The sequence below is a fragment of the Coregonus lavaretus genome (assembly GCF_964263955.1).
Source record: "Coregonus lavaretus genome assembly, contig: HAP1_SCAFFOLD_6668, whole genome shotgun sequence".
Taxonomy (NCBI): Eukaryota; Metazoa; Chordata; class Actinopteri; order Salmoniformes; family Salmonidae; genus Coregonus; species Coregonus lavaretus.
The window spans coordinates 7084-30725 of NW_028159713.1; the positions used below are offsets into that span (position 1 = coordinate 7084).

The 23642-nt window shown below is 47.0% G+C and overlaps 1 protein-coding gene across 1 annotated transcript; it reads left to right on the forward strand.

Annotated features, from left to right (window-relative positions):
- Positions 1 to 268: 268 nt before the first annotated feature.
- On the forward strand, positions 269 to 23331 carry LOC311122529 (histone deacetylase 4-like; the record flags this gene model as incomplete). The annotated part of the gene is made up of 9 exons (XM_084196874.1): positions 269 to 398; positions 10052 to 10344; positions 11906 to 12056; positions 13228 to 13351; positions 14615 to 14733; positions 20152 to 20280; positions 20466 to 20695; positions 22446 to 22626; positions 23114 to 23331. Exons 1-9 carry the CDS (start codon positions 284 to 286, stop codon positions 23329 to 23331), a joined length of 1560 nt encoding a protein of 519 aa, XP_084053000.1. The 5' UTR covers positions 269 to 283.
- Positions 23332 to 23642: the final 311 nt, after the last annotated feature.

Consider the following 23642-nt stretch of genomic DNA (forward strand, 5'->3'; position numbering starts at 1 on the left):
AGTTTCAGCCGAGCCCAACAACCAGCCTACACACACACACAGTTTGATGAATGAACGCTGCTACCCCAGTCTGCCATTCCACTAAGCTTCCTTCAGGGCAGAGAACCCCTGGCATCTAAGCATGAGTTCCCAGTGTAGATTCTCTGCTGTTTCCAGGCGATTCAGGCTCTCTGGGTCCATAGTGAAGCGACGGTTACTCCGTTAGGCTACTTGCCTCGATGCCGCGGTGGCTCCCTCTCGGAGAGGTGTAGTTCGGTCGGTTGATTGCGGGGGGGTTGTCTCGATGTTGCGGACCATATTTGAAGCGGAGTGCTCTCCCTCTCCCACAGAAGGACTCCTGGGCAAGGAGCAGCAGCTGGATGTCCTGAAGACGTCTGCCCTCAACCACATCCCCACAGGTAGGAGACCAACACATTACCTGTGTGTGTGTGTGTGTGTGTGCGTGTGACGCGTGTGTCTTTCTGTGACTGAATGTCGACCATTGTCTTTAGAATGTGTTTTTAAGGTCTGTCACCCAAAGCTAAGATGAAAGCAGTCTGGCTTTCTTGGAGGAGAAACGTTATGTATACTAAAACTGATAAGAATGCTGAAGTCATGTCGTAAAAAAACATTTGCGGGGTGTGACGTAATATGGAGGACTTCAAATGTATAACTTCAAATTAAACCAAATCGTTGGCACTCATGACTACTGGTTTCAATTTGATTTGCAGCAAATACTTTATGAATTTATTGTAACCAATCAGCTTGCATGGCTGCTGTCTGACACTGGGTGAGTCAGACAGTTGCTATCAACACCTAGCTTACAGCTACATTCAAGTAAACCAAAGTTTTGGAAATGCATAATGCCATCTAACCAGTTATTAAATAATGTTACCGGTATATGCAGTTATCTTAGCCAACAAGCTAGCCAGCTAAAGTTCATTATTTTAGCCTGCTAGCTAGCCTAGCACAGCTAACTAGCCTAGCTAGCCAACCTCCACGGTCGACATAGCTAAGGATTAAGCCAGAGAACAACTAGTCTAGCACCAGCAGGAACCCACAGAACATAACAACAAGCGGAGACTTACCGATTGACGGCTGAGTTAGCTACCAAAGTCAAAGAAGGGCCAAGGAGAGGCCTTCAGAGGGAGAGTCAGCTACACTATATGTACAAAAGTATGTGGACACGCCTTCAAATTAGTGGATTCGGCTATTTCAGCCACACCCATTGCTGACAGATGTATACAATCGAGCACACAGCCATGCAATCTCCATAGACAAACATTGGCAGAAGAATGGCCTAGCTGAAGAGCTCAGTGACTTTCAACGTGGCACCGTCATAGGATGCCACCTTCCCAACAAGTCAGTTCGTCAAATTTCTGCCCTGCTAGAGCTTCCCCGGTCAACTGTAAGTGCTGTTATTGTGAAGTGGAAACATCAAGGAGCAATAAAGGCTCAGCCGCGAAGTGGTAGGCCACACAAGCTCACAGAACAGGACCGCCGGTTGCTGAAGCAGGTACTGCGTAAAAATCGTCTGTCCTCAGTTGCAACATTCACTACCGAGTTCCAAATTGCCTTTGGAAGCAACGTCAGCACAAGAACTGTTCGTCTGAAGCTTCATGAAATGTGTTTCCATGGCCGAGCAGCCGCACACAAGCTTAAGATCACCATGCGCAATGCCAAGCGTCGGCTGGAGTGGTGTAAAGCTCGCCGCCATTGGACTCTGGAGCAGTGGAAACATGTTCTCTGGAGTGATGAATCACGCTTCACCATCTCACTGTCCGACGGAAAAATCTGGGCTTGGCGGATGCCAGGAGAACACTACCTGCCCCAATGCATAGTGTCAACTGTAAAGTTTGGTGGAGGAATAATGGTCTGGGGCTTTTTCATGGTTCGGGCTAGGCCTCTTAGTTCCAGTAAAGGTAAATCTTAATTCTGCAGCATACAATGACATTCTAGATGATTCTGTGCTTCCAACTTTGTGGCAACAGTTTGGGGAAGGCCCTTTCCTGTTTCAGCATGACAATGCCCCCGTGCACAAAGCAAGGTCCATACAGAAATGGTTTGTCAAGATTGGTGTGGAAGAACTTGACTGGCCTGCACAGAGCCCTGACCTCAACCCCATCGAATACCTTTGGGATGAATTGGAACGCTGACTGCGAGCCAGGCATAATCGCCCAACATCAGTGCCCGACCTCACTAATGCTCTTATGGCTGAATGGAAACAAGTCCCCGCAGCAATGTTCCAACATCTAGTGGAATGCCTTCCCAGAAGAGTGGAGGCTGTTATAGCAGCAAAGGGGGGACCAACTCCATATTAATGCCCATGATTTTGGAATGAGACGTTCGTCGAGCAGATGTCCACATACTTTTGGTCATGTAGTGAAGCTAATCCAATAGTGATTTAGTGAGGTAAATCCACATTGAATTTACCCGGTTTATTTCCAGCACTGCTGACACTCGCGATGTACCTGTAGGTCGGAAATAGAGGTTGCAGGCTTCACATTCACGCTCTGCACAGCACCTGGTTTCAGTCAGTCTCGTTCCGAATCCTGCCATCGAAGTCCAGTGAGAAATGAGCACTGTATAGAGTAGAGATGCGCACAGTTCCCATACTCCAATCCGTTCACGTCAACCGGACAATGTTCCAACTTGAAAGCTTGCTTCCCATTTTTGGGCCACAAATGAGTCGTAACCTCAAGTCCTTCTGGGTATTACTGCGTGTATTACTGCACTAGCTACAAATGATGGAAAACTACAACGCTCGCTCGACTACCAAACACACAGGAGAAGAGGATTTGCTGTTTTTCCGCGTTAATTTATATAGTTCATTCTTCATGGATGTACAAAGTAGCTCACCAACACCAACACTTGGTTTGGAATGTAATTACATGCTAGAATGGCTGGTAGCTAATGTTAGCCAGCTGGAGCTAGATATGTAGCACCGGTTCTCCATATGACGTTGAGAAATAGTGCATTGTGGGTAGTTCCGAAGATATCCGGAAGTAAGTGAATAAATATGTAAAAATGCTAAAACATAACTATATTTGTAGTTATAGGTAACCATATCGTGACTACAACTAAGTTACTAAGTCTTTGACCACACTGTTGTTGCTTCCTAGCCTTTTTAATATGGCATTGGGCCACCACAAGCAAGAACATCTTCAATGCGCCTTGGCATAGATAGAGGGATGCGACACCATTCTTCCACAAGAAATTCCATAATTTTGTGTTTTGTTGATGGTGGTGGAAAACGCTGTGTCAGGTCCCGCTCCAGAATCGTCCATAAGTGTTTATTTGGGTTGAGATCTGGTGACTGAGACACACACACCCTTTAAACCCCCTATGATCCTTTGAGACACCTCTTTCAAAGTCACTGAGATCTCTTCTAGGGATGGTAGCCAAAATAATGGGCAACTGGGCATTTTTATACATGACCCTATGTATGATGGGATGTTAATTGCTCAATTAACTCAGTAATATTCCATATACTTTGTATCTCTCATTTACTCAAGTATTTCCTTTATTTTGGCGGTCTTGGTATTTAACACATAAATAAGCCATCTACCGCACCTTCACCCTGTTGCCGGGCAAAACACAATTTCTCTCCTTTCCTCCCGTACGGAACCATCTCTCTCTTTTTCTCTATCTGTGTCTCTCTCTCGCTCTCTCTACCTGGTGTTGTTTTTTATTCAGCTGCAGTGACACCATTAAATATTGAAATATCCCTTACTGACGACATAGAATATTTTGTGGGTCAGTTGTCATGGAAACCATGTACGTCTTGCCGCCCACAGACAGATACGGAGAACCCCATTCAATACTCTGACTCAATGGAGCTCCTTTCATATGCTCTATGTGCACTTCTCTACATGAATTTCTTTGCGTTACAGAATAATAAGGCACTAAGAGTATACGCCCGTCGGTGTGACTAGCCTGAATGGTGCAACTGCCTCATTTTCACCACAGTCATGTCCCTGGTTAGCATTGTTTAACCGACTCATTGAAGCACAGTATATGTTGATGTCAATCTCTCCCAGGCTGTTGATACACCTTCTATAATCGGATGAAGTCAGATTCATTAGATCTAGGGTAGGAGTGGTGTTCTTTGGTCAGATCCCCTGTACGTTTGTCCCTCCATTCATAATTATTTAAAAGGCAAAACGGATCCTAGATCAGTTCCTACTCTGAGACGCTTGACACATCCAGCCGCTGGTGTCCAGTTCCAGGCATCTGCCTGTGTGTAATATCCAGTGTGACCCAGCCGTCATCTGATGCCATGACCCCAGGATGCTGCGTTGGCGTGTAGAAAAACGTCTGCGGTGTCCCATGACACACGACACGCCGCCCTCCGTCCTCCCCTCGCTCAGATGTAAATCCATGTGGTTGATAAACCTTCCGCTCTCGAGTCGTGATGCACCAGCATGGCAAAGAAAACACCTCTCGGTTAAAGGGCCAATTTGTAATTTGAGGAAGGAAATTAGGTTTGACCACAGTGGTAGAGCTGTTTTGCCTGTCTGTCTGGTGTCGGTTTTCATCTCTGTTGAGATTGATACTGAACCATGTTAATACCTGACGACCCAACTCAGAATGGGAGTCCTAACTTACCCTTACACAGGGGCTCAGTTATCGTTGCTTTGGCGCGATCCCAAGCATGAATAGAGCTAGGGGAAATGCTGCTCCCCCAGCCTTGACAAAGATGACTGTTATACGGGTCACAATGTGCTCTTTTGGAGATCCACCTCTGCTTGAACCTGTCTTCTCCCACAGACATGGAGGCCAGAGCAGCCTCTCTCCTGTATGACAGTGACGTGCGCCGTCGTCCGTAGATTAGCCTGGGTTAAGTAGCAGGAGATGTACTTGTGCACGTATGTATGGGCACCCTCATATCCTCACATCTCACCCCTCTGTCCCTCACGTCCCACATCTACCCCGTCCCTCCCCTCCCCCGTCCGCTGCGCTGCAGACTGGAGCGCTGACGTCAGCCGGAGGCCCGGGACAGGCTGGAGCATGTTGGGATGAGTCGGGCTCGCTGCACACAGACACCCTCTCTCTGTCTCTGTCTCTGTCTGTGTCTCTGTGTGTGTGTGTGTGTGTGTGTGTGTGTGTGTGTGTCACTAGAGGAACTCTTTTGTCTCTGTCTGTAAGATGAGCTGCCAGAGGGTGGCCACACACTGACTGACAGACTGGCCAATTGAGTGACTGATCTCTGATCGATTTCCTCATGCTTTTCTATGGGGTGTTGGCTTGGACATGTTGGCTCTCGTCCTCTGTCCCTCTAGGTATTAATATGAAAGCCTGATGTACATTAACCTGCACTTATTGTCACTGTCCTGCAACATCTCTGGTTTCCTTCATAACCACTGATTTTGAACCACCTGAAAGGTGAAAGCAGACCCATCCAACCTTTTGCCTATCAGTCCCCGTACAAACCACTCAGTGTCCCATTGCAGCAAGCTGCATCCCATTAAGATACATTGTTTCTGTCATGCCGTCTCCCTCTCCTTGTTTCGCCCCCCCGCCAGGCCCTGTGACAATCTTCTCACCGTTCCCATCTCTATACATCGTAAATAATAACTCCCCGGCCCAATCTGAACGGCGAATAGCAGGGCTCGGCCTGGGTTGAGCTCGACACCAATTAGACGTAATGAGCGGAGCGTAGAGCCTGGCAATCAGACTGCGGGACATCCTCAGACAACAGGCTTTAAATCGGAGCTGCGCTGCAGAGCGAGCGGCTGTACTGTCTGGTATAAATAGATCTATCTGTATTCTGTCATGGGAGCCGGCGGAGGGAGGGAGCAGGGAGCCCCCCCCCCCCCCCCAGGGGTGGTAAACACATTGTTTATCGGAGGAAAGAAGAGAAGGATGAGGACGAGGGAAAGAAACGGAGAGGTAGACATAAATAGATGGATAGAAAGTGTGATGGAGATGGGTGGAAAGAGAAACGGAGAGAGTGGGCGAAAGAGAGAGGGACAGAGCGAGGAAGTAGAAATGAGAGAGAGAGCAAGAGAAAGAGGAGTAGTGGTTGTTTATTTGGAGTGTTGGAGTGAGTCTGTTTGGTGTAATGAATAAGCCAAATCACTGCTGAATAATCTATGACTCACATGGTGGGGAGCTTTCCCCCATGGAAGCTGAAAAGGGCATGAGAGTACAGGGAAGAAACTGTGAAAGGTCTCAGCTATCTCTCTCTACATCTCTCTCCATGTATTTCTCTGATTTCTCTCTCTCCCGCTTTATTCATTTGAAGTACTGTTGCATATGCTTTATTATACAAGGAGCCGTGAGCTGTTATGAATGTTAATTACAGGTCTTATAATACATTGTAGGGTCTTATAATACATTGTACGGTCTTATTATGCATTGATAGAATGCACAATAAATTAATTCATATAATGCATTGCAAATAGGTAGCTCATAAAGGGTGTTACCAAAATGTATTCGCTTCAGAAATAGTTCTCTTATTATTATCTTGAGTGGAATTCGTGGGTGAGACGGTAGGATTTACACAAGACAAGGTTGAGAGGCTTTCAAAGCAGTTTAGATGAAGAAGGAAAAAACCCTGTTATTTTTCCTGCCAGCCGTCTTTTGATGCAGGTAGCGAATGTTGTGTAAGAGCTACTTTTGGAAGGCTTTCTTTACAGTAAGGCAAGTGTGTCTGCCCCAGGGCACGTCTGTGCCAGAGTGCACGTTGGCCCTTGTTTTGGTGAGGAGAAAGTGGGATGCAGGCGTGGTTTTCTGCCCCATCTCCGTAAACTTGATGCAAGCTTTGACGTCACCGCGAGTCGGTGGAGATGGGCAGATATCAACCTTTATCTTGCCAAAATAATTGGCTCCTGTGAGAGACGTCACATACTCGGGTTGTTGCCGAAAAGGAATCCTAGCTTGTGCAGAACTTGTGCTCTGTGGTCTAAAACAATTGGACAGTGGTGACTTTAGCAGCTTGCATGCTTATAGTTGTGTGCAGCCTACGGAGAGAGGCCCATCTAGACCGAACCATTCTACTGTAGGCCTTTCCCCCCCCAGGTCCTCCCACTGTCCCATAAATCAATGCTCTGTAATGTAGAACACAACTGTAAAGTTTCCCCTTACGCTTCCGCCCGCTAGCGATGCTAACGTCAGAGCAAGTGACACAAAGAAGGTGTGTGTTGACGGGGAGTCTCCTAGCAATCATAAAGAGACCTTATAGCCTTCATTAGTTCACTTGAGGCTATAGACATATACTTCACAGAACCGTGATCTGAAGAATAAAGAGTAGTGTGACTGCAATGTCCAACACTGTGGATCCGTTTCTAGAGGGACCCAGTTCTCTGTAGTCAGAGGGTAGAGGGGGGATGCAGTGTCCAACACTGTGGATCCATTTCTAGAGGGACCCAGTTCTCTGTAGTCAGAGGGTAGAGGGGGGATGCAGTGTCCAACACTGTGGATCCATTTCTAGAGGGACCCAGTTCTCTGTAGTCAGAGGGTAGAGGGGGGATGCAGTGTCCAACACTGTGGATCCATTTCTAGAGGGACCCAGTTCTCTGTAGTCAGAGGGTAGAGGGGGGATGCAGTGTCCAACACTGTGGATCCATTTCTAGAGGGACCCAGTTCTCTGTAGTCAGAGGGTAGAGGGGGGATGCAGTGTCCAACACTGTGGATCCATTTCTAGAGGGACCCAGTTCTCTGTAGTCAGAGGGTAGAGGGGGGATGCAGTGTCCAACACTGTGGATCCATTTCTAGAGGGACCCAGTTCTCTGTAGTCAGAGGGTAGAGGGGGGATGCAGTGTCCAACACTGTGGATCCATTTCTAGAGGGACCCAGTTCTCTGTAGTCAGAGGGTAGAGGGGGGATGCAGTGTCAACAGAGAGGAAAACACAGAGAGTCGTTTTTTCCCTCCGTCCACCCTGCTATCTATCTCCTGTGTGTCTGCCGTTGGTTCCAGGAAATGGAGGAGCAGCAGAATAAACAGACAGCATGCCTACAACTGCCCTGTGATGTCACCAGCACACAGAGAGAGGAGAAAGGGAGGAGGGCAGAGAGGGGGGGGACACAGGGACGGGTAAAAAGAGGGAAGCGGGAGAGGGTTGGGACACAGACGGGTAAAGAGAGGGGAGGGACACAGACGGGTAAAGAGAGGGGAGGGACACAGAGGTAGCTAGCGAGGGAGCAGGAGGGTTGAGAAAGCAGAAGAGAAGAAAGCGTAGGGGAAAGGAGAGGCGGACAGAGACTGACAGAAAAATAAAAAGTCTACCTCCACTATAGCTAAATAGATACACACAGCAGAGACGAGCTAAAGAGGAGGAAACGAAAGGAGGGGGGAAGAGAAGAGTGGAGAGTGTTTATCGCAATGCCATGAGCACCAGAGTACTGATGGGTATGTGCATTATAGGTGTTCTATTACAGACTGGTTCTCTGAATGCAGTTTCTCTCTATCTCTCTATCTCTCTATCTCTCTCTCTCTCTCTCTCACGCTATTCAATTATTATTCTCTGTGTCACGTTCTCTCTCTCTCTGCTGGTTGGTGGTAGTTGTGTACACTGAGTGGTATAATCAATGAGATGATCACTGACTGACAGTAGCTCAGCATTACCATTCAGTGGCTGCAACATGCGTTTCAACGCTAGGACATTATGGTCATGTGTGTGTGTGTATCGAATGAGTGTGTTTGTGTGTGTCTCTGTCTGTGTGTGTGTGCACGGGACAGAAGCGCCAGTCGTTGGTCTTGGAATGCTGTGTTTGACTGCGTGTGGGAGGGGCAGGGTCCTTAGGGAGGAGAGTGAAGAATTAGGTAAGGGGGGAGAGAGAGAGAGAGAGAGAAAATATACATATTGGGTTGCACAGCGTCACTAAGTACGTTTATATGAACACTTATAATTCAATATTAAAGTGATTATGGCAGAACGCTGAGTATGGCATTAGTCATGTAAACGCCTTACTCTGCTTATCTTAATGGGCGTTAGGTCAAAATCGAAGTAAGCATCCGGCGATTAAAACATCTGGTTTTCTGAGGAATCTTTCAAATTATTAGGACATGTAAACACCTTAATTGGAGTTCCAGTGTTTGTATTTGATCTGCGTATGTGCTAGCACCTCAGCACAAGCATCCCTCTTATGCGCGAGTGAAGTGAGTTTGGGAAAAACTGAAAGTATGCATCTGAACTGTATGTGTCCCAACTCAAATAGGCTTCCCCAAAAAGTCCCATCAGGTAGCCTGATTTCAGATGTGTCCATGGAAACAGGATTATTATGGAAATCGTTCTTCTTGCAAAGCATGTAAACGTGATCTGACTATTCACAAGAATTGTATTGTGTGCATGTAACCATACTCATTGGTCTGATAAACCCAGTGACTGTGCCTGCCTTTAGTGTGTGTTGTGTTTGTGTGTTCCCTGCTTTGCTGCTTTTGAAAGACGGGGGCAATGCCTTGTTTAAGAAACCATCCTGGAACCCACACATAAAAAAATGCCCTCACAGGTTTTGTAGTGGAAGAAAATAGTGTCAGGTACCAACTGGCTCAGCGCTAGTGTTCATTTGACTGTGGATAACACTCTGTGTGTGTGTGTACTCACATATGTGTGTGCTGCACCTAGTGTGGGTGTTAGCCACCGAGATTAAGACAAAGTTCCAAGCAAACATATCTGGCTGTCTGGCATGCTGTTGGGAAACTTGTAGATAAATAATCGGCCAATCGCGACTATTTATTCAGATTTAATGGGGAGGAAGCAGTGCGATTGGAGGCCTTCCTGTAGCAGTGAGTTCTGGGGTGGTTGGCCAGGCCGAGGTCTCTCCACCGCCATGCCACGGTTCAATGCAGTCTTTGTGAGAGGAGTGCTAGACTTCATGTTTGACTTATCAAGGCCAGATGGACAGTACTGTGAAGGGGCTCTCTGTGTGCTGATAAGGATGCAGAGTATGGGGGTGTGTGTGTGCACAGAATGTGATGGCTGTTTTTATTTTATTTATTATCTACTTGGGTCCTTTAGTCTTTTCATTATTCAATATGCATGGACTAACTCTCTCGTTCTCTCTCTCTTGTTCTCTCTCTCTCATCTCGTTCTCTTTGTCTGTCTCCCCCACCTTCCTCTCTCTCTAGTGGACATTAACTCTGCACTGCCCCTACGTCTGCCCCCGACTGCCATCCCCATGGACCTACGCATCGACCAGCACCAACACCAGCAGCAGCATCACCAGCAGCAGCAGCTGTCCATGTCTCCGTCTGCAGCCCAGGCGTCTGCAGCCCAGTGTAGAGAGCAGCAGCTGCAGCAGGAACTCCTGTCCCTGAAACAGAAACAACAGATCCAGAGACAGCACCTTATCGCTGAGTTCCAGAGGCAACATGAGCAGCTCAACCGCCAACATGAAGCCCAGCTACAGGAACATGTTAAGGTGGAGAGGGGGAGGGAGGCGGGGGATTGTAAGGCTCAGCTCCAGAAGCATGTCAAGAAAGACGGTTATTTCCCTTTCATACATGTCTAAACTAGATCTCTCTCAGTGCAGCAGAAGCCTTTCAGCCCTATGATATTAGCCCTGCTCTTGGGTCAGTGTTTGGGGCTGTAAGTGACCTAGAGTCTGTAGATTGAAGGGCTGAGGGCTGGTCCCAGTACAGTGCTAACAGCACAAGGGCTCCTTTGGCCTGCGGTGGGGCTGGAAGACCACTCAGGTAGCAGAGAGTGACGCAAAGCCCAGGCAGGGAGACCAAGGCTCAATCACCCCCATTCAGAGCCTGTACACACACACACACACACACACACACACACACACAGAGAGAGAGAGAACTGCAGCACACACACATCTCTGCCTGTCACCAATCACCAAGACATGTCAAAGAGTGGGAAAGAAAGGTGTATTGGAAGAGAAAGAAATTGATTATACTTGTTCTCCCTGTATACCTCTATGTAACTCTTTAGGTTAAGGTGTCTCCCCATAAATGCACCAAAGGCTGCATTCCAAACTTAAAACACTCCCTTCCATCTGCCCTTGTCTATTGAAAGGGGGAAAGTTTCCCCAGTTTGGAACCTAGCCAACACCATACCGTGCCTGCCTGCTGCCCTTCTCTCACGCACCTCCTCACCTCCCATATGAATCTATCCATCAGCACGACTCTTATTCCAGTCACTTTTCCTTGACGGTAAACACGGGTGCATGTCCTCGCTAGCAGGCGGTTATTTAAAGCACACAAAACCATCCAAGGCAATAACAAACATACAGGCCAAATTACGTCCAGTCAAATTAATCAAATATTGGAGTTGGGCGCTCTACTAAGGAGAGAGGCTGGGGTTGGCTGGATGTGTGTGTGTGTGTGTGTCGATCTAATGGATCAGTGGATAGAAACAGCAGTTTGATGGTGATGTAGAGGGTCCATGGTACGTACAGAGAGAACACTTGCATGGATTAATACCTAGGACGGTGCTTGGGCTTGGGCTGAGGCTGAATGGATGGGTTGTGATAACGTGAGGTGGCCAAGCTAGCATGTTCACTTGGGTCTTGGGTGAACGTGTCAGGAGGGGAATGGGGAATAGCTGCGTGAGGCAAGACCTGCAGGGCAAGGAGAGAAAGAGGAATCGAAATAACTATTGGCTCCTGGCCCCTGAACCAACAGCAGGATGTTGTACCAACGTTGTATTAACATTATAACACCGTTGCTGTAACTTAATGTTGTGTTATCCCCACAGCACTAACATTAACTCCTGGCCCTGAAGCATCAGCAGGACGTTGTAGTAACATTATGTTGTGTTATCCCCCAGCACCAGCAGGAGCTCCTGGCCCTGAAACATCAGCAGGACGTTGTAGTAACATTATGTTGTGTTATCCCCCAGCACCAGCAGGAGCTCCTGGCCCTGAAACATCAGCAGGACGTTGTAGTAACATTATGTTGTGTTATCCCCCAGCACCAGCAGGAGCTCTTGGCCCAGGATGTTGTATTAACATTGTGTTCCCCCCCATGCAGCACCAGCAGGAGCTCCTGGCCCTGAAACATCAGCAGGAGCTGTTGGAGCACCAGAGGAAGATGGAGAACCACCGTCTGGAGCAAGAGCTGGAGAAACAACAGAGAGAACAGAAACTACTGCTGCTCAAGAACAAGGAGAGAGGACAGGAGAGTAAGCAGCGATAACACTACATTATAATATTAGAACTAGTATAACTAAAATGGGGCGACTATGTACAAAAAGTGCTGTATTTTCTGAACGGTTCACCCGATATGGATGAAAATACCCTCAAATTAAAGTTGGCAGTCTGCACTTTAACCTCCATAGTCATTGTCTGATTTCAAATCCAAACTTTTGAAGTATTCAGCCAAAAGAAGAAAAAATACTTCAAGGTCCCAATAATTACAGAGGGCACTGTATATCTCTCTCTCACACCTAACCAACCTCCATTCCGGTCATCTATTCTGGAGTGTAAGTGCTTGTCTGGTGTTGCCGTGCCGCCTGCTCTCTGTCAGTGGAGAGGTGTTGAGGGAGACAGGCAGCACGCTACAGGTAATGGGGGGGCCTCCCCACCACAAGGCCGCTGGCTCTTTAATCATCTAGTGGAATGGATGGGGTAAACACACAAAGGATCACCAGTCAGGATGGATGGAAACGGCAGCTGCCCTGGAGGAGTTTGGTCTGATACAACCCTCATTAGTCTAGAGCTGCGGTCTCCTGCTCTCTCGGTCTCTCTCTCGGTCTCTCTCTCGGTCTCTCTCTCGGTCTCTCTGTCTCTCTCTGTCTCTCTCTGTCTCTCTGTGTCTCTCTCTGTCTCTCTGTGTCTCTCGCTCTCTGTCTCTCTCGCTCTCTCTCTGTCTCTCTCTCACGATAATCACAACGGTTCACCCGATATGGATGAAAATACCCTCAAATTAAAGCTGACAGTCTGCACTTTAACCTCATAGTCATTGTTTGATTTCAAATCCAAACTTTTGGAGTATACAGCCAAAATAAGAAAAAATGCTTCACTTTCCCAATAATTCTGGAGGACACTGTATTGTACACCTTTGGGAATTGGAAATGTGACAGTTTGAATATCCCGTCATATCAGTGGGAGTCTTTGATTGATAAAGCTCCTAGTAAACTCTTTGCCTGAAATACCGTCAGAGCTCACACCTACCTTCAGCAATGCCATTTAAACACTTCCTCACTCTGCTATCATATTGCTGAAGACCTTTCCTCCTTGATCTATGTGAAGTGCCTTAAGGCTAGGAATTGGGTGGAAGTGTTCTGTCCCATCGGCAGTGGCGGAGGCTCTAGTGTTTTCTTACTCTGGTACCATGTACCCTCGCCCTCTCAGGTGCGGTGGCCAGTACGGAGGTAAAGATGCGACTGCAGGAGTTTGTGCTGAACAAGAAGAAGGCTCTGGCCCAGAGGAGTCTCAACCACGGGGGGTTGCCCAACGACCCCCGCTACTGGTACGGGTGAGTACACACACACACACACACTCACTCCTGTCCCGTCAGCTGTGTGGGGAGTGGGTGTGTGTGAGCAGTCCCTTGGTCTGGGGAGGAGATCACACACATGGAGGACACAGCAGACTATGTGGTCCTGTTGAGAGGAGCTCTCTCACCCTCCTCAGCCTTGAGTGTTTATTATCGAGCCGTGGAACCCACGTCCAGCTGTGGTCTGTGTGCTCAGTATCAGGTGCTGTGTGTGTGTTCATGTTTATAGTAGTCCTTAGTAGAAACTGTGTGATCACTGTTTCCAATTGACTGAGTTTCCCTGTCTGAGTAAAATCATCCTGCACACACCTCACACATACAGTAAACCACTTTTCCCAAAGTAGGTAATGGTAAGAATTACTACCATGATGATCCAGTGGAGTATTGAGTCAGTATTATCAGAACTGTCTCTCCTTTCTCTCTCTCTCTCTCTCTCTCTCTCTCTCTCTCTCCCCTCTCCCTCCCTCGCTCTATGTAAAGAGTCACTCAGCACTTTAACGCTAACTGACCCAGTGGAGTATTGAGTCAGTATTATCAGGACTGTCTCTCTCCTCACGGTCTCTCTCTCGCTCTCTCCTTCTCCTCTCTCTCTCCCCCCTCTCACCCTCCCTCGCTCCATGTAAAGAGTCACTCAGCACTTTAAAGCTAACAGTCCTTCAGACCAGAAAAGAGGTAGAGAGGGGGGGGTATACACACCACAGAGTGTGTTCACTAGACCAGAACATGGGTTTGGGCCTGTGCCAGCACAGTTTACCTTACTGCCTGAGAACAGTCCTGCTCTGTAGCAGAGTAGCTAACCTCACAGGACAGACAGCTCTGCTCTGCCCATCTTCCACCGCCACCGCAGGGTGACTGGAAACCAATCTCCTCAGGCTGTACTTCAGCCTGCCCTACCCACTACTGAGGCGCAGCTTTAGAATATTGAGACACACCCCATCCTATAATCCTGTATGAGGAGTGAGGTCGTGGCTTTAGGCTATTGAGACACACCCTATCCTGTAATCCTGTATGACGAGTGAGGTCGTGGCTTTAGACTATTGAGACACACCCTATCCTGTAATCCTGTATGAGGAGTGAGGTCGTGGCTTTAGACTATTGAGACACACCCTATGCTGTAATCCTGTGTGAGGAGTGAGGTCGTGGCTTTAGACTATTGAGACACACCCCACCACAGTGTTGTGTGATGAAGGATCTGACGGTGTGTGTGTGCTCTTGCGTGTGTGTGTGTGTGTGTTGCTGCAGGAAAACTCAGCACACTTCCCTGGACCAGAGCTCTCCTCCTCAGACTGGTATGGGTGCCTACAACCACCCTGTCCTGGGCATCTACAACGCTAGAGACGACTTTCCCCTCCGCAAGACAGGTACTAAACACACACACACACACCTTGCTCTGCTAGAGGACTGTCCAGTAGACTCTATGCATGCTTACACCTCCCCTTATTTAGATAGAATTAGAGCCTCTCACCATTAATCAAACCCAAATTAGGCTGTCAGGGGCTCTGCTGCCCCCTCGATGGAATCCCCAGGGCTCTGAGAGGTACTGTAAAGCTGTGAGGGGAGGGGTTTATGGAGTTCACTTCAGCAAAGCAGCACTGAGAAGCTATACATTATTTGAGTTAACTGCTGATATTAATATTGACAATATTACCACCTAAAATGTGCCAAACATGCATTGCTATGCTGGCATGGCCTACTGTACCTACAGGGGGATATTTGAAAGGTACTGTAATATGTGACGGACCCTTTATCACCCTGCCAAGGTTATCATTTCTAAATCATACATCATGAAAAATGAGTACCCTGAGCCCCCGTCGCAGAGTGAACAAAAAATCCCCTTTCTGTAGTTTAGAGAGGTGTACACCACTGACAGTAGACTAAGTGTAAACTAAAATGGTGTGGCCGGGCCGTGCCGGGCTGTGAAGCGGTGGTCTTCCAGTATAATTATTCACTTAGCGGGCAGGGCCTGTATGAACAGAGCACGGCCATGTTGACTCTAGCCCCAAGGCTGACTCAAGCTGTAGATGCACCACAGTTGACACTGGCCACTGAGACCACATTCCACCGAGACTGGGAGAGACGAGAGGAGACGGGGAGGAGAGGAATAAAACAGGGGGAGTGTGGGGAAAGGAATGGTGGAAGAGGAGAAAAGCCTCAAGGCTGCAGATAGACCACAGTTGACACTGGCCACATTCCACTAGAGGAGAGACGTTTTGGAAAAGAGACGGCTGGAGAAGAGGTTGGGGAATAGGAGAGATGAGAGAGAAAGAAGGGAGAGGGAGTAGAGGAGAGGAGAAGGGAAAGAAAGAAAGAGGGAGGGAGGGAGGGAGGGAGGGAGGGAGGGAGGGAGGGAGGGAGGGAGGAGGAGGAGGAGGAGGAGGAGGGAGGAGAGTTTAGGGAATTTGCTTTTACCTGCAGTTCTTTAACAGTGATGGGCATGAAGGAAAATGAGACAAGGAGCCTCTTAAGATCATTGAGACCCACATGCTGTGTTAGCTACATGCTAGCAATATCGCCATTAGAGACTTTGGATTCAAAACCATTTACTGTAGCTCGTGTACCTCAAGCTGAACCAACTCTCTACAGAACATGCCTTTCTCAATGACATGGAGGTTTGTGAAGCGATGCAGGGAGATATTTGCAGTTTTGTGAGGTTTACTTATGTTAATGCTAGGTTGGGCACCGTTAGAAGAGCTGGTTATTTCATTGCTTCTACATAAATCTGGGGGCTGGCGTCTCACGCTACTTGTAACAGTCACAAGATCCAACAACGCTCTCTTGCCTCTTACACACACACACACACCTACCTCCTGAGCGGTAGCATTCTTTCCGTGCAGCGATAATGCGATTTTGAATCAGTGTAGTTGCGATTCTTTTTTTGTTTTGCATTGTAAATATTGTTTTGTTGAGTTCATCCAAATGTCCATGCTAGCCATGCCATTTTTGTGTGTGCGATTTAGACGCAGATTTGAATATGACCCTGCATCACGCCACACCCCTCCCCCCAAATATTTGACATACATAACACTTAGTCTCCCGCTGTCTGGCGTTCTCTCTCTATCTCCCCCTCCCCATTCATAGGGGTTTGTAGACAGGCTGACAGGCTTTATATCACAATGTGGTTCCAACTTCCATCAATGGGACACTCACTGTTAACAAGTACATTAACCCCTGTCTCTGTCCATTCAGCCAACATGGTGTTTTATACCTTACATCTCTAGCCATTAGCAAGGCTGTAAGTTCATCCGGCCTATCTAGGCCAGCCTTGACATGAAATACATGGAAGCATACAGAGGCTAGTTGATAGGCGAGCCGGGACCCCACATCATGACCCTAACATGGAGCGGTATGGTAGCTAGGTATCCCTTCACAGTCACAGCCCCTATACCCTTCAAACTCAACTCTGGACCACCAAGCCAGTTCCACTGCGTTTTTTCATTGTTCCCCTCTAATTAGGGACTGATTTAGACCTGAGACACCAGGTGGGTGTAATTAATTGTCAGATAGAACAGAAAACCAGCAGGCTCCGGGACCTCGCAGGGTAAGAGTTGAATACCCCTGCGCCTATACGGTATGAAAATAGCATATTTGGTCACTGATAAGCGCCTAAATTAGAATGCAGTGGCTGTACAGTAAAATGCTATACATGACATCAGAGCTCAGGGTCTCTGCTTTATAGCGCTCTATGGGATTCAGCTGACATACGTTGCCAGGGGCAACAACAAGATACCCCCATCCCTCCCGCTAATTGAGCTTATTTTGCTAATGTTTTGTTGTCTGAGTGAGGGGAATGCTATAAATGAAAAGGGACTCGATGTGTTCTAAAAGATGAGACATTGAGGATTATAATAAATACCGCTTTGATGTCATACAAGCAAACCACACGGAAATGTGCACTTCACATTTCCATATTATAGAATGAATGTAATTTACAGTATCAATGTTTATGATTGCAGTTTTTGATGTACAGTTCCAACAATGACATGGCTTCATAGCTTGGGTTGTTTTGAACAGATGTTTGTGGTATTGTGAAGATGGTTAGCCGTGGAGCATGCTCATGACTCCATTCTATGCGCATCACATTTACTATCTGTCTCTGAAGTACAAAAACACAGTAAGATTGTATTTTACAACTTAGCTAGTCATGTTGGCAATAGAAAAAGCTTTAAAATGATGCCCATCTGACCCAGATTGCAATTTATAATGGACCGTTTTTTGATTGCTTAAACAACAACAGTAATTGTGTGATGGTGGGGATGCAGGGCTGTGTTCCAAACAAAAACCTTGTTGTCTACGCAAATGTCCTGGTACTTGTTAAAGTTCATGATGCCGTTGACCTTAACAAGGGCCCCAGGACTAGTGGAAGCAAAATAGCCCCATAACATCAAAGATCCACCACCATATTATACAGTTGGGATGAGGTATGTTCTGCATATGTATTGTTCTTTCGAAGGCATGGCCAAAGACCACTCTTTTCATGTCATGTGACCATAGCACCGCCTGGAGTTTGCTAAAGGGGATTGGAACCGGTAATAATTTGGACCCCTTTCTTTTTGAGATTTGTTGTTATTACTTGTCTATAAATCTATTTCTCAGAGCAATTGTATTAGTATAAAATATTATAATTGTTGAATTGTTTGGAGCGTACAATAGCTCCGTGTTTTAGTTGTTTAGTTGATGCAGTCTTTTTTCCTCATCTTTATCAAGGGATCCAATAATTCCGCACCCCACTGTATATCGTGCTATGACCTGGCCTGAAACCATGGGATCAATGGGACACAGACCTCACTGTTAACAAGTACATTAACCCCTGTCCCCATCCCTCTCTGTCCATTCAGCCATTCAGCCAACATGGGGGTTTAATAAGCTCTAGCAATTAGAAAAGCTGCAAGTTCATCCACATTTTTGTTGTCTGAGTGAGGGGAATGCTGTAAATGAAAATGGACTCTGTGTTCTGAAAGATGAGACGTTGAGGATTATAATTGCTGCTTTGATGTGATACAAACAATCCACACACCCAAATGTGCACTTCACATTTCCGTATTATAAAACGTATGTCATGTACAGTTCCAACGATGACATGGCATCATACCCTGGGCTGCTTTGAAAGGAATGAGCCGATTGTGCTATTGTGAAGAAAGTTACCTGTGGAACACGCTCATGACACCATTCTTTGCGCACCAAAATGACTATCTGTTTCTCTGAAGAGCCTTGTGAAAGCCTAACACAGTAAGATCATATTTGATAACTTAGCTAGTTATGTTGGCAATAGAAAAAGCTTTCAAATGATGCACGTCTGATCCAGATTGAGATTTGTAATGTACCGTTTTTGGATTGCGTCAACAACAGTAATTGTGTGATGGCGGGGAACTGGGGATGCAGGGCTGTGTTTTAAACCAATACAGCTAGGAGAGCTCAAAGAAGCACCTAATAGTTGAAGTCTCTTTCCTTGAGTCATAAAAGTGCATTGAAGTTACTTAGGAACTGTGCCCACTTTGGAGAGCTGTGTGGACACTTGGAGACACCAGTTAGACCTCTCAGTTCAAACCCTGATCATCTGTTCTTTTATGCTGCAACTACCCCACATTTTCCAGGAATAGTCCTATTGCGTTACTGAATGTATCCAGAGTATTTTTTGATTTTGTTTCCCCGAAAAACACTGCGAAAAGTAAAGTGTTCCCTTTCAATTGCTGCCATGGTTATGCACATGCAATTCATATTTCTTCTGTTAGAAACATTTTCAATTTGGCCCTATCCATATAGACCAATCCCCACGAGGGTCAGAGGTTAATAGGTTTAAAGGTGGGCTCTGTATGAATGAATCCATGTTCCTCTTTTGTCTGATCTCAAATGGGGGACCATTCAATTTGTCCAAACGTGTGTCATGCCATCCGTTCAATAGCGCCTTACATGATTACATTTGACGCCCCCAGACTTTCTCCCGTAGTAGCGCAGTCCAGCGGACACCTTTTGAATGATGAAACTAGCGCCTGCATCATTAGTCTGTGTTGCTTGTTAAACAGAGGAAAAACAAGGATAGCGGGAGGAATGGAGATAGAGGGCTCTTGTTCTTCCACTCCTGCTTTGTGCGCTTTGTTTTTCCAGAAGGACTGAAATAGCGCCCTGGCTGGATAATTAGTACTGGACTTCTATTGGTTAGCAGGGTCCCTATGGAGGGCCCTGATTGTCCGTGCTGTGTAAACAGAACATTAGCATCATTGCAGAACGTGGTAGTCTTGACATTGCGTTCCCTCTCTCCGTCTTTGTCTTTCTCCGTACTCTCCATTTGAATGCACACTGACAAAGCCCGCTGTAATTGACAATGTCGCTCCCAGGAATCAGTTCATTCCCCCATACACACTACTCTCTCATTTCCTTGTTGATGTGGCTAGCGCAGCTTTTCCCAACCCTCAACGCTCTGTACATTGTAATGGGGATGAAACGTACCTCATCCACCACCATGATGGTGTACAGCAGCACAGTCTGTGGAACTTAGTCGTTGATGGTTGGATAAAATGGACCCTGTGTGATCGATAGGTTTTACCTAAACAAATGTTGTTTGCCTCAACAAAACTGTGGTTTACTGCGGTTTAAGTTGCAGGGATAAGGTATGAAAGAGCTGTATCAGAACCATAGACCTCTCTTGAGTCTTAGTTACAAGCCTGGGTTGTGTTTGTCATAGTCAGATAACCATATATGTGCTCTCTCTCTCTCTCGTGCTCTCTGTCTCTCTCTCTCTCTGTCTCTTTCTTGCTCTCTTTCTGTGTTTGTCTGTCTTGTAGCCTCTGAGCCCAACCTGAAGCTACGTTCTCGTCTGAAGCAGAAGGTGAGCGAGCGACGGAGCAGCCCTCTACTGAGGCGCAAAGACAGCCCTATCACAACCGCCAAGAAACGCTCACTGGATATGGCAGGTAGGACACACTCAACATTTTGGAGAGGAACAGGCAAGAGGTACAGACCTCACACAGAACAGAGCTGTGTAGTAGATTTAACATGGAAGAGATGACTAACTGACTGGTTGTATGAGGGTCATGTTGTGCTGTAGACTTGGTGTGTAACAGTCATGACTGAGTAATGCTATTGATACATTATCCAGATTCAGCGTGTAACAGCGCTCCTGGATCCGGCCCCAGCTCTCCTAACAACAACAGCATCAGCAACATCCCCAATGAGAACGGCATCACTGTGGCAGTCTCCAACAGCATTGATGTGTCCCTGGCCCAGCGGTTGTGTGGTGGTGAACTCAGCCAGCTGTCTCTGTACACCTCCCCCTCCCTCCCCAACATCACCCTAGGTCTGCCTGCCACGGCCACCTCTGCTTCCAACGTAAGACTCTCTGTTGATCTATTTTTCTCTCTTCTCTTCTCCTCTCTCTCTCTCTCCTTCTCTCCCTTCTCTGTGTCTGTCACTCTCTGGATTCACACAGGATTTATGGTATGTTGCCTGTAAAAACAGGGTAATGTTTATATGACCCCCTTTCAAACAGTCCCATTTTTACCACATTCTCGCCGGCATAAGCCTTTTATATATCCCGTGCGCATGCCGGCACCATTGACGAGTGAGAGTGGGAGTAGGGGGTGTGCCGATGTGGGTGGGTGTGTATTTTAATAAATCCATTGAATATACACCATCACAAAGAAATCCATTATTCATTTGTTTAGGCAGGTCCTAAGAAACATAAGACTAATAAAATGTATTCTCAAAAGAATAGAATAGGCTATTTTGAGTTGAATTATGTTACTGGTATGGACAACCTATAGGCTACATGGCTGTGCCATGCAAATGAAATCAATAGTTGATTTTGTTCACTAAGCAGACGACACACTTCCATTCCCCTGCCGTGATCACGGACAACACACATATATGTATTTTATGTTAAGACTATAATCTAATAAAATCTGAATAATATTTTTCCCACACAACTTAAGTCTCATGTGAACGTGTGGAACCGCTGTCATATAACAAAGTGATATTTTAAAAGAGCCCACGGCCACATTGTTTTCTGCGCTTTAGAAACCTTAGAATATTCTCTTTCCGATCGTGTAAAGAAATACATAATTGGACCTGGATGAACCTCATACTTTTTCCCTTCCCTTACTCCGCTTTGTTAGATATTATGCACATTGATAGCTTGCTAGCAAACGTCCTCGCTAACTGCTTTTTTAATAGTAGTAGCAGACAGTTATCGAAATAGGACTAATCGTAGCAAAACATGCTCAACATAATAAATGTCCAACAAGATTTTTCTGTGACAATAGAAGAACAGCTCAAGGACAGAATTACATCATTTCTGTGAAGCTTTGTGATTGACGAGGACCAGGTTGATGTCGGACAGCAATATAATGTTTTAATGTGTGCCAAAGCCGGTAACAATGAAAGGCCACGTTTTATACTGAGGGGGTGGCGGGACTTTGAAAAATAATACCGCAGTCATTACTAGGTTGGTTGGCAGAAATATAAGTACAGGCTTTCTTACCGGCAATACCTTTCACAGATAAAGAAACATTTGCGGCATGCTAAAGTTGGCGGTTTTCTGTCTTGGTATGAACAGGATATTTGTTTATCTAGCACTCTCTCTCTTTCCCCCTCTTTCTCCTTTTCTCTGTCATTCTTTCGTTGTGTCTCCATCTCATGTGACACTGTGTTTTGGGGGCAACCACCGCTTAAAGAGGAATTCACAAATCACAATATTGCAAAGATAAATCAGTTTAGAATAGCAATGACAACAGGCTTGTAATGTAACTGTCTTCCACAAGCTAGTGGTGGGAAACCAGTAAAGACTATAGAAACATCAAACCAATGTCAGTTCAACATATCAATCATTCAATCAAATTTTATTTGCCACGTGCCGAATACAACAGGTGTAGACCTTACAGTGAAATGCTTACTTACAAGTCCTTAACCAACAATGCAGTTTCAAGAAAATAAAAGTGTTAAGTAAAAAATAGATAAGTAAAAAATAAAAATAGCAAATAATTAAAGAGCAGCAGTAAAATAAAATAACAGTATGGAGCTATATACAGGGGGTACCGGTTAGTATACCAACAGTTCTATATAAAGTACTTCTATTCTCCAGGTGACCTCAGCCCAGCAGGACGGGGGTCAGCATGCGGCCCTCTCCCTCAGCCCCCCCTTCCTGGGCGGTGCCCACCTAGCCACCTACCTGACTGACGGAGGGGGCGTGGGGGGGCACCGCCCACTACTGCAGCACTTGGTCCTGCTGGATAAGACTGGTGCACACGGGCCCCTACTGGCAGGTGGGTACAGCAGTAGAATGGTACTTGGGCGGAATACACACACACACAGTGTCCCAGTACACTGTGTGCTGTCCTAACAGATACCCCCCCCACCCCCCCTTCTATTGACAGACTTCCTTTCATCAGCTTCTATTAATCAGGGTCAATGAGCGAGAGAGCGAGAGAATTGTGCCCACCGGTCCGTTGAAGGAAAACATCCATTGACTCAATTTCCCAGTGCTATTTTCAGCTGACAGTGGAGTAAATGACTGGTGACACGCACAGCCTTGGAAGTGAATGTTTTTTTTTTGGCAGGCTAGAGAAGGCTCTACTTCTCCCAGGCTTGTAATACTGTGCTGCTATTAACCTCCATTCCACTGTTCTGTGATGAACAGAGCCAGTTCTACTCCGGATATTTCTTGTCCTGGGACAAGTGTGCTTGTGTGGATTCAGGCATGTGTATGCACTCCTATAACCATACCCTCCTGTGTGTGTATTCCCAACCCAGGTGTGGACGCCCTCCAGTCTCCCTCCATCCACAAGCTGCGTGGGCAGCACCGTCCCCTGGGTCGGACCCAGTCGGCCCCACTGCCCCAGCAGAACGCCCAGGCCCAGGCCCTGCAGCAGCTGGTGGTCCAACAGCAACACCAACAGTTCCTGGAGAAACACAAACAGCAGTTCCAGCAGCAGCAGCTACACATCAACAAGGTAGAGGACAGGGGATGAGGGTGGGGAGGAGGACAGGGGATGAGGGTGGGGAGGAGGACAGGGGATGAGGGTGGGGAGGAGGACAGGGGATGAGGGTGGGGAGGAGGACAGGGGATGAGGGTGGGGAGGAGGACAGGGGATGAGGGTGGGGAGGAGGACAGGGGATGAGGGTGGAGAGGAGGACAGGGGATGAGGGTGGAGAGGAGGACAGGGGATGAGGGTGGAGAGGAGGACAGGGGATGAGGGTGGAGAGGAGGACAGGGGATGAGGGTGGAGAGGAGGACAGGGGATGAGGGTGGAGAGGAGGACAGGGGATGAGGGTGGAGAGG